Source organism: Notothenia coriiceps, unplaced genomic scaffold (assembly GCF_000735185.1).
Source record: "Notothenia coriiceps isolate Sejong01 unplaced genomic scaffold, NC01 NC01_scaffold00030211, whole genome shotgun sequence".
Classification (NCBI taxonomy): Eukaryota; Metazoa; Chordata; class Actinopteri; order Perciformes; family Nototheniidae; genus Notothenia; species Notothenia coriiceps.
The window spans coordinates 28,496-40,648 of NW_011362912.1; the positions used below are offsets into that span (position 1 = coordinate 28,496).

The following is a 12,153-nucleotide window of genomic DNA, read 5'->3' on the forward strand; positions in this document are numbered from 1 at the left end:
GCCGCTGACAACGCGTCAGCTTCTGGCACGCTGGTCAGCGATGGCCAAGCTGTAGTGATGCGCAAGCACTAAGCGCGGTAGGTTAAACTCTCTGCCAAAGCCACTTGTGGAAAAACTTGGAGGTGCAAAAATGGAAGAAGGCTACGCTAAATTAGCTAGCAAATTAAGAACAATTAAAAGATTTGATGTTAAGTGTAATGGCTAAGGTTCAAAAATGCTCTGATGGTCTTATTGGATTGTGTGTTGACGCCAGGTCTATGCATGACACATCTTAATGGTTATTGCCACATTGTGAAGAAAAGCTGAACCTGGTTAAAGCCAAAATGATGTTCAATGATGAATTTATTGTAATCAAGTGTGGGTTTGTCACTGAACGGTACTGGTTAATATATGGGAATCGCCATGCGCTGTGACGTTTTCTAATGTTCGGTAATGTTCAACATAAACAGTGGACAGCAGTACAAGAGTCAAGTACAGAACTACATCTGGAACACAATTATAAGCAGCAGCAGAAAGGCTGCAATTGTTCCTCGCGTGGCAGGTTTGCATGAGAGCATGAGCAACTGGAGGAACAGGAGGCTACAATTAAAGCGGGGAGAAAGCGAACAGCTTGATTTGGGAAACTGTAGCTAGCTGGTAGTTACTGCTAGGCCTAGCAGTTTTACAGGCTTCACATTTCGCACGACGTTCCTCTCTTGCACCAAACAAAGTGGAAAGTGAACTCATCCTGGGAAAGGTAAAAAAGGAACTGGCATTGTTAAACATACTTAACCCCCTGGCAAAGGAGTATGATTCCACATCAAGGAAAATATCCTCCAGCAAACCAACAAAGATGGACATTGAACAAAGCAAGCTGAAAGGCAGTTTGCATTTAAGGAAGATGCTTATGTACAAAATCAACATTATCTGGGAACATCACATGGGTTGATAACTGGTGAATCAACTGCATGGGAAAGTCAACAGGAAAATAACCATCAGCAAATCAATGGAATTCCACCTGAAGGTTTATTCACGATAATGCAATGCAAAATGAAATAACAGCTGCACTGGTTCACCAGCAACGTTTACTGTCTCTACCAGCAAGAGACATTCCTATATTTGATGGAGACCTGTTTCAGTACAAGGCTTTCATTAAAGCATTTGAACAAGGAGTGCAAAAAAAAGCCAGCAAAGCCGACTGCTTGTACTATTTAGAACAGTTCACAAAAGGACAGCCACAGGAACTGGTTCGTAGCTGCCAGCACATGGCTCCAGAACGTGGCTACATTGTGGCAAAGGGTCTTTTGCAAGGACATTTTGGGAATGAGTACAAGATCGCTGCTGCTTACATAGGAAAGGCTCTAGCTTGGCCAACATTGACAAAGGCAGAAGACATTAAAGCACTACAAGCCTATGCTTTATTTCTACGTGGATGTGCTAATGTGATGGAAGAACCAGGACCAAAACATATCATGTAATATACATGTTTTGCATGGAACATAGTCAAGTTAGCTACATAGCTATAGTAGCGAGCACGTTAGTTAGCATTACATTACTTAGCCTTGTCATTTGTATTAGCCTTAACATGAAGTAAACCAAAATGTTAAACAGTAAGAGTAGTCATGATGGTAAGTGCAGGAGCCAATTAACATCTGTGGGTATAAAGGTAGGAACCTATGTTTGGTGGTGAGAGGTTACGCCGGAAGGCCATACAGTTTTTGACCACACACACACACACACACACACACACACACACACACACACACACACACACACACACACACACACACACACACATCAAGGCAACGTCTCACTGCCGAAGTTTAGTTGTGTTTCTGAACGTCATATTTTGTGTGCTTATTGGAAAGCTGGTTCAAATGACAGGTAGACAGTTCAACGGGAAAGCAAACGGACTGAGCGTTCAGTTGGAAACTTTGCTATCAGACTTTTTAATTAGTCAGTGTAGGTAATAAGCCCGTCCATTATAACAACAAAGCGGCGCCTCAGGGGCTTAAAGCGCTGGCTGAGCCTCTACAGAGAGCAGCTTGAATTGTTTATGAGATGTTTCACAGTACAGGTTATACCTTCCTTTGTGGTCCCATTAACAACCTCCCCTCCCTGACTACCAGCACCCCTGGGTGTCTGTACGTCCCTTCAGGGTTTAAAACACACACTCACTGCGGCGTTGTGCATCTTCATGACGGCGTCTGGAGTTCCTTCAGCCAGCAGATGGCCGTTCCTCATGAGACCCACCTGGAGGAAAACAGCAGCGAGAATATTAGATCAATGGGTGACATCGCTTTCTATTTAAAACTCAAATAAAAGCCAAAACATGGACATTTCCATCCCTTTGTTTGATTGAAACATATAACCCAACATGATTAACTTCAACATTAAACCAAAAGAGACCACACTTGGCTTGTGGCAGCTTAAAGTACTGTACAAACTTTTGTCTAAGAATAATTCTGTACACATGTTTACCTTTTGCCCTCTGACACAGATGCCCAACCTTAGGCAGCCGCTATCTCCCTTATCTAGCTGCCCTAGCATGTTGTTGTTGTTACCAGTTTATGACCAAGCAACTGTCGGTCAGAGATAGTTATTGTTGTGGGACACCTGGAACACATCCTTCTCGGGGTGTAGATGACATCGAGCCATAAGCGACAACAAATGTGATTCAGTGTCCCTCAGCTGTTTAGCCTATCTATTGAAGAATGTTGATTATTACACTCTGAACTAGTTCAAACCTGGAGCTACAGGAGGGGTCTTCAGAATTGATTGTGGCATCTCATCCGTGTGGTCAAACCGTGGCCCGTGGCATGTCTTGTTAATTCTACGGCCGAAGCTCCAAATAAACCGTTAGTGTTTGCCATCAAAGCTCCAGCTCTCCATCGTGTCTCTCTTTGAGTCCTGACTCCAATTGCTTCAGAAGTTTCCCTCACAACTTTCACATGGAAAGCATTCGGTTTTCTTTAGGTCTTTACATATACAGTAAAAGCCCTGTTGTTGTTTTGAGCGCAAGTGAAGCTTAGTGAAAGGGTGACGTCCCTTTCTATTTATAACAAAAATAAGCATATTTCCCAACATGATTAACTTTAACATTAAACCAAAAGAGATCAAACTTGGCTTGTGGCAGCCTAATGAGATGTACAAACTGTCCTGTGTAAAGCGGTTTTGTTTAGGTTTTTACTTACAAACATAAAGGTTAGTGGTGAAAAAATCTCAACTCACTGGATTTATGTTGAGCCGAACATTAGTTCATGGACTGTAAAATGTGACTATAGGCTCACTGTATGTACAGAGTTCATGTCCTTTGTACTGTGAGGGCCTGTTGTTGTTTTTGAGTGTCACCAAGCTACTGAAATCTTTCTATGTGCACAAGTGAAGCTAAGTGAAACGTCTGTAACTCCTCTCTGACGTTGTGTTTATAAATAAATGTCTCCTTTCCTACCTGTTTTCTCTCTGTTTATTGAAACTGTCCGTGTTTGAATGTCGGCTGAGTTTAGTTAAGGCCATGCAAACTTTAGAGCAAAGATTTTAATCACTTTATCACAAACAACAATCATGAACAGGAGATAAAAATCATGTAAACGATAAACTTCTTTCAGGTAATTACTTTCCAAGCAATTCAGTTGTATGCGTGTACCTGTATGATATGGCTTAATCATTACCTATCTGTGCAAAATAAACACAGCATTAGTATTAAAGTAACAGAAATATATCCTTTCACACAGACTGCACATCTTAGTACATATGCCAATACTCTGTGACTTCCTTACCCCTTCAAATGTGTCACAAATAGACTGTTTTTAGTCTCAATAAAAGGATGAATACATTGTTAAAACTGCTGGGCTCTGTAGATATCAGCAAACATTTCTCAAACAGCATTTGTGGGGGACTATTTTCAGAGGTGGATTAGTACACGTGTGGTGCTTTAGTTAGTATTTACAGCAGCACGATGGTGTAAGAAGGGTCAACATTAAATACATTTTGAATGCTTTTACAACAATAATGGAGCTTTATGGCACAAAGGAATACGATTGTTTTGGCTTTGGATCTTGTTGGTAGCATCTACTAATTGTATCTTCTAAAACTAAACTAGTAACTAAAAATATAAGCAAACCTTTTCATTCAAAACAGAGCGCCTATACAAACTCCATTGGAAGCTTTTGTCCTCCTGTCAAAGCTAATCAGGATTAAACTTATAATAAGATGCATATATCAATGGACTCACTGTTTTCTTTATGAAACATGCGGACCAGTGCGGACATAGTGCTTTGTTCTATCGATGTTTCGTGTGTGTGTGTGTGTGTGTGTGTGTGTGTGTGTGTGTGTGTGTGTGTGTGTGTGTGTGTGTGTGTGTGTGTGTGGCCTAGCATTACTATACTTGTGGGGACCTAAATCTGTTTACACAATCACGTGTGGGGACTCGCCTCCCTTATGGGGACAAAATAGAGGTCCCCATGAGGGGAATCATTACTTTTAGGGGTAAGGGTTAGGGTTAGGCATGTGTTGGTTAAGGTTAAGGTTAGGAAAAGTCTCCAGGAAATGCATATAAGTCAATGTTAGCTCCCGTGTGTGTGTGTGTGTGTGTGTGTGTGTGTGTGTGTGTGTGTGTGTGTGTGTGTGTGTGTGTGTGTGTGTGTGTGTGTGTGTGTGTGTGTGTGTGTGTGTCCATCCATGCATGTATACAGTATCTCACCACATTGGCTTGCCTGGCCTCCTCGATGTAGTGTGTGGTGATGATGACAGAGACTTTCCCCGTCTTCACAATCTCCACCAGATGCTGCCAGATCCTGGAGGAAAGAGCGGAGGAACCCAACAGATTACATAACGCCTTCTAATCCGTTTCTAGGAGAGTTTTCCTAAACTTTCTGTCAGAAAGAGCTCACAGCTTTGCCAGCAGAAGTTTTCCTGCCAAGCTACGGATCTGCTGAGGCTCTGAGCTGCTTTCAAACAACCAGACAGGCGCTGCATACTGAGCAAGAGCAGCTTGATTTGAACTAGGTTTCTGACAGATTTTCTACAACAAGTGAATAAGAAAGAAAGATGGAAGTTAGAAGCTCAATTGGAAATGTTATTTGAAGACATCATTTATCTTTAGAAACAAATAAGGCTGAAAAATGACAACATATAGTTAGTAATGAGTTAAAATGCAGGTCTTTTGCCGATGTTACAACTAGCTTAATATATTCTGGCCGTAAATATAAATCTCCCTTTAGTTTTTAATGTTTTTATAAGGGGGATTTGTGAAATGACTGATGTTTATATGCTTATATAAACATCAGGGCTGTACGTTCCTTTCCTAAGGGGGAACTAAACTGGAGAACAGTGGACATGCTGCATGATACCACACTGATACAAACTAAAAACACATAACCTCTTTCTCCTATTGTCTCTAAATCGAGCACTTGAAATAGATCAGCATATTTGGATATTTCGAAGTTGATCGTTCCTGCATTTTTTGGCTGTACCCACATGTGTGATTGCACTTATTGTTTTAAGATAAGACAAGGCTTTATTGATCCCGAAGGAAATTGTTGTGCCAGAGTTACAAAAATACAATAAATACAGCAACACAATAATAATAAAACTGTACACTAACAGTGCAGTAAAAATAGATATAATGTGTGTGTTTGTGTGTGTGTGTGTGACGTGTGTGTGTGTGTGTGTGTGTGTGTGTTACGTACTTCGCCCTGAGCACAGGGTCCACTCCCACGGTGGGTTCGTCCAGAATGAGCAGCTCAGGGTTCTGAAGCAGCGCCGCACCCAGAGACACTCTGCGCTTCTGACCGCCACTGAAACACACACACACACACACACACACACACACACACACACACACACACACACACACACACACACACACACACACACACACAGAGAAAACAGGAAGTGAGACAGACAAAAGAGTCAAAGGACGTCCGAGGTGAATAATCTCCCGCTCTGTGCATGCACTGAAGAAACTGAAGCATTGACTTTAATTAAATGTATTATGTCAACAGATTACATTTACTTAAAGTCAATGCTTCAGTTTTTTCAGTGTGCCGCAGCAGAGCCAATCCGGAAGGACGAACCGGCCCAAAGACAAAAAAAACAACAAGACCTGAGCGAAGAACATAAGGAGGAATTGGCATTAAGACAACTTTACATAAAACAATAAAAATAACTTTCCTTTTTTTACAAATTAATTTGACGGCAAATCAAATATTACCTGATTCATTCTACTTGTTTTGAAGACAAAAGAAGAATTTATATGAAGCATAAACAGGCTGATTGATGACCACGCGTGCCACACGGTGTGTTCCTACCAGGAATATCTTTCATATTTTGCGCAGGGAACAGTTTCAACAACACGTCACGTAAGGCTGCAGCAGCAGAGCCATCTCGGAAACAAAAACACAGATCCTTCTCACCGGGAATGCTCTCTGCTGCTGCCGTGATACACAAACCACGACATAAATATTACATGAAGGGCTCCGGTGAATGAAAGCAGGTTGGAGAAGTCTTTGTAATTATCTGGGATGTGAATTAGGAGCAGGAATATGAGATGATAACGAAAGTAGTTCTTATAAAGTACTGTTTTTATTTATCTCTCTCTGTGCAAGGCATCTTCTAGGACATCTTGCAGCATGGTTTCACATTAAGACTAAATGCACATTTTCTAAACTAACTTGAAAGCAGGAATGCAACAGAAATATTTGATAAAATGCCAAAAACCCTATTTTTAAATCTATTTCTTGATCCTTTCCTTATAGGGTCTGTGAGCAAAGTTTTGTTGGTCACAGTCTGCGTCTCTGTGGAAAGCAGCTACATTTAAGGAACTGATTATAGCTGAGGTTTATTTGGGAACACAAAACAAGGCTCTGCAAATATGATCATGTGTTTAGGGACAATAAACATATGCTGCAATTCAGAACTGCTAATCTTTGGTAACAGAGTAACAAGTTAATATCAGGTGTGCACAAGGTACACAACGTTTTAAAGGTCACCTCTTATGCTATTTTTAGGCAATAGCATAGGTCTCAGATATATACAAATATATAAAAAACATGTCTATGAAGTGTTTTGCTCACAATAACAAACAGATCACCCATTCTAGCCATGCCTCATATTCCTCTATTTCAATTCCTGTTTCAAAAGTGCTGATTTGGGGAATAAAGCTTTAAAAAAAAAAATAGGCAGCTACTGTCTAAACTAAATACTGCCGTGATGAAACGCCATATCATGGATTATCAAGGATTGTTTCTGAAACAGTATGGAGCTCAAAGGCTTTCTCTCTTGCCGGTTATACCACAAGGTGAGTTCCTTTTTATTTCCTGCTTCTTCACACACATGCTCTCCAGTACAGGTTAGCTCTAAGTGTTAGCGATGCTAATGTAAACACCGACCATATTACGTCCAAAACAGTCGGGCATTGTTTCTGATAGCAACGTTTCTGATAGNCTTCCTCCTGCCTAAAGGAGAGATAGGGCAGCCGCAACATCCTGACGCACCCTCCACTTCCCACCATGCAAGCAGATTGACACACAGAGCCTTGAGTGAATTACCAACAAGAACCTTTTCCTACGTTTTAAAGGTCACCTCTTATGCTATTTTTAGGCAATAGCATAGGTCTCAGATATATACAAATATATAAAAAACATGTCTATGAAGTGTTTTGCTCAAAATACCAAACATATCACCCATTCTAGCCATGCCTCATATCCCTCTATTTCACTTCCTGTTTCAAAAGTGCTGATTAGGGGTATAAAAAAAAAAAAATAAAAAAGGAGGGGGCTGAGCTCATGCGGGACCCGGCAGCTACTGTCTAAACTAAATACTGCCGTGATGAAACGCCATATCATGGATTATCAAGGATTCTTTCTGAAACAGTATGGGGCTCAAAGGCTTTCTCTCTTGCCGGTTATACCACAAGGTGAGTTCCTTTTTATTTCCTGCTTCTTCACACACATGCTCTCCAGTACAGGTTAGCTCTGAGTGTTAGCGATGCTAATGTAAACCCGACCATATTACGTCCAAAACAGTCGGGCATTGTTTCTGATAGCAACTTTCTGATAGGTACGGAGGAAAAGAGAGAGGGTTTTATTTTCTGACGCTGCGTGAGTTCCCCGACACACCGGGGACACATGTTTATGTATAATAGACATCAAAAAGTGCATTTTGCATGATAGGTCCCCTTTAAGACTTTATAGCAGAAAGAGGGACTTCTTTACAGCATGTAACTGAACACCATAGAGTAATATACTTCTGGCAACTTAACATGTTTCCTCAATTTAACCTTTTATGGAGGAAATGGACCTTTGACACGATGGCTAAACCAAAGTAAACAATCCAGTGTGGAAAGATTGAGCTCCTTTTTATTTGGTCAGGCGGGGACCCCAGTTTCGCATTTAACATTACATGTTACTTGTTAGAAGCTTTCATCCAAAGCAACTTACATACTCAACACTGTGGGCAATCCCCACAGGAGCAATTTGGGGTGAAGTGTCTCAGGGACACAACAACATGATGACTGCAGTGGGGTTTGAACCTGTGTCCCCCTGATCTCATCACCAACGCACTAGCCCACTGCGCCACGTCTCCACTGATGTATTTCCAACCAAGTTCTCTATGATTTCTTCAGTAAATAACCGGACATCCCGCTAAATAACAAATATCATACTATCGCAGAAATGCTAATGCTAATTATAATGCTGCAGAGGTTAATTTATGACGATTGAGATGGTTTTAAAATCTGACAGAGCTACGTGGACTCACTCAAATCTGGCAACACTGATGCAAAAATAAAAGTGGTTTCATGGTGAGAGTTTTATCCAAAGCAAAGTCTCTCTATTTGACATTTGTTTGTTTCCTTATCAGACAGTCATAATGTTTTATGCTCACTGAGATACAACCTGTGGAGGAGAGACTGATGAGGTTTGTCTGTGTGTGCAGTGCACGTCATTTTTGGGTGATTTAGGTGTCAAAGTCCAGAGGCGTGTGTAGACTCACTTCATAAACTGGAGGTCGTATCTGGGGATTTACTATAATAATAATAATAATAATAATAATAATGCATTTATTTTGGGGGGCGCCTTTCATAACACCCAAGGACACCTTACAGGGCATAGGGGCGATATAGGGAACAATTAAAACAGTGGATTTAGTGAAGTATCAGCCGGGGTAAGACAAGACAAACAACAGGAAATGGACTATAGAAGGACACAAAAGGACACAGGGTACAGTTTATAAAGAAAATGCCAGTTTGAACAGGTGGGTTTGGCTTCATCTTACCACATCACACCTAAACATCTTTAAAACACGGTCTGTGTTTCATTAGGCACAAAATGACATTCTACTGCAAAGAACTGCACGAAAAAGATCATTGAATTCATTTAGGTCAAAGGTTGTAGTTGTCTTAAATCAAAATGTACATATTCTTTATTGATTCACCATGTTGTTGTCCAAAGTGCACCTGCAGCAAATGAAAGCAAACTACAGAACTAAAGGTGAGTGGTTTCACAATAAACCCATGCACAATCAAATGGCCTGTCCTACCTTCAGCCCCTGCATGTAGAAAAGCCAACATCTCTGGAGGTTTGAAGTTGTAAATCACAAAGTGCTACATGTGTTTTTACCTGAGGTTTCGGACCAGGCTGTGCTTCTGAGGTAGATCCAGGAAGTCGATGAGGAAATCCGTGCGAGCCTTGGTTTCCTTCGACGTCAGGCCGTGGATTCGGCCGAAGAAACTGAGAGTGTCACTGATGGTGAACTCGCTGTACAACGCCAGCTCCTGGGCAACGAACAAGCACAACCACGAGTCAAAAACGTATGTGTGTAGACGTTTTTATCACAGCGTAGACAGGTAGTACTTGATAGCAAACATGATATGCTTTTAACCCCCCAGCGTTTTGATCTCCAGGAGTAACTCCAACATTGACCTGAACATAATCATAATGCTATCAAATTCTTTGCAAACCAAACCCTCCTTTCCCTTCTTTTTTTCTATATTTACATTTGATATAATATCTTTTGAGGATGGCCTGACACCTAAATAAAAAGTTGATCCCTGTCTTAATGCTAAACATTTAGAAACATAATACATGAAGTTATTTGGAAAATTCAATACACACTCCACAAGAAGACACACAGATGTTGGTACCAAAATATATCTCTAAGGGATATCAACATGTTGTCAGAGTAACCTTTATCCACTAATAAAAGAAGCTTGACAAGCCAAATCTGAGAAAGTATTCAGTATCACAGAGTATCATGAAATGGCAATAATACTGTAACATGATGCACATGTTTCTGTAACAACAAATCATGATGATATATTATATTTTGCCAGCGTTTCAGTACTTTACAGCGACTACAGTACAGTAGCATCCTTAGGAGCACCCTGGGGTGTCACCTTTCATCCTCTCCGGGTCACAGATCACTCCCTTAAGGGACAATGTGATGCTGAGCGTCACACAGGGGAGGACGCTCACTGTGTGTGTTATCAGCCTCATCAGGTATCCAGTGGGACAGTAATGAGACATGTGGGGGAAACGTCTGAACCAATCAGGACTCAGAGAGACACGATGGAGAGCTGGAGCTTTGATGGCAAACACTGACGGTTTATTTGGAGCTTCGGCCGGAGAATTCACAAGACATGTCACGGGCCACGAGTTGACCACACGGTTGAGATGCCACAAATCAATTCTGAAGACCCCTCCTGTAGCTCCAGGTTTGAACTAGTTCAGAGTGTAATAATCAACATTCTTCAATAGATAGACTAAACAGCTGAGGACACTGAATCACGTTTGTTGTCGCTTATGGCTCGGGGTCATTTACACCCCGAAAAGGATGTGTTCCAGGTGTCCCACAACAATAACTATCCCGTTGCCCGGGCATAAACTGGTAACAAAAACAAAATGCTAGGGCAGCTAGGGAGATGGCGGCTAATCAAGGTTGGTCAGCTGCGTCAGAGGGCGAAGGAGGACATGCAGGGCGAAATGATCCCCTGACAGACACACTAGGGTCCAGGTCACTCACAGAAGCTAAAATAAAGGAGCAGGGTACTTAATGTAGACCTCAATGATCCTAACCCTCCACCACACTTCAGATGGTTATGGTATTGACCATTTGTAAACGCTTTATTCTCGCAGAATGACCATTTGTAAGCTAAGTAATTGGACTGGATGCTAACAAAGAGCTGAAAATCATTTGACCTGGCATCTGCATATTTAAAAAAAGAGCCAATCAAAGAAATGTTTAACTCTAATTAAACCTGAATTTAACTTAGTTAAGCAGGGACAACCTACTTCCATCACTTTGGTCTAGATTATCCTTATTTAAAAAACTAAATTTGATTTATAACACTTCATGGATTTTATTGTTATACATCTCAACTTCTAAACTTCTATGTTAAATTACTGTAACTTGAATTACTTGATCAATTATGCAATCTTTGTTTATATATGTTTCTTTTTTCAGTTATGACTATGGATATTTAATAGGGGCAGTATCTTCATAAGCCATTGGTGGCCGTTTAACCTCTCCTGCATAATGCTCTTACTTCTTACTGTTTTTTACGTGTGTGTATACGTGCAAACAACAGGAGGTTAAACGCCTCGGATTTGCATTGTTTTTATGGCTTTTACAAATATTTCATGCAGGACTAAATGCATGGTGTGTATTCGTGTAGCATACATTCACACATTTACACACATTTCAATGGAAGATACAAGGTGTTTACCTGCGGCATGTACCCGACCATCCTGCCTGGCACGTGATGACCAGGGAACGCAGGAGGCTTCCCCAAAACGCTGATGTGACCACGTGAGATCTTCAAAGTTCCCACAATGCATTTCAGTAATGTGGTTTTCCCACAACCACTGGGGCCCAAAAGACCATAACTGCAACACAGAATACACAGCATTTCAGAAACAGAAATACTTTACTAGCATATTTAATAAAGGGGCAAACACATGAGAAGTAAGTGAATATAAAAAAGTATGGTAGTAGCAGTAATACCGTTAATAAAATGTAGAAAGTATATATTGCACATATGAGGGTTTTTTCACAGTAGTTTTGTTACAGTCTGAAGTAGTGAAGTAATTGGAGATAAAAGTCTCTCAGGGTAATTTTGCGAGCTGTCAAGTTATCAGAGTTGATGTTATTTATATATATGTATATATATATATA

General features: G+C 40.8%; 1 protein-coding gene across 1 annotated transcript in view; it reads right to left on the reverse strand.

The window, feature by feature from the left end:
• The window catches only part of abch1 (ATP-binding cassette, sub-family H, member 1), a gene marked incomplete at its 3' end in the record, with an annotated part of 47,945 nt that overhangs the window by 11,225 nt on the left and 24,567 nt on the right, over positions 1–12,153 (reverse strand). Inside the window, exons 3-7 of the mRNA XM_010787208.1 lie at positions 11,705–11,864; positions 9,600–9,754; positions 5,670–5,777; positions 4,682–4,775; positions 2,158–2,232 (exon numbers count right to left, since the gene is read on the reverse strand). Coding sequence (XP_010785510.1) covers positions 2,158–2,232; positions 4,682–4,775; positions 5,670–5,777; positions 9,600–9,754; positions 11,705–11,864 — 592 coding nt within the window. The remainder of the gene's footprint in view (positions 1–2,157; positions 2,233–4,681; positions 4,776–5,669; positions 5,778–9,599; positions 9,755–11,704; positions 11,865–12,153) is intronic.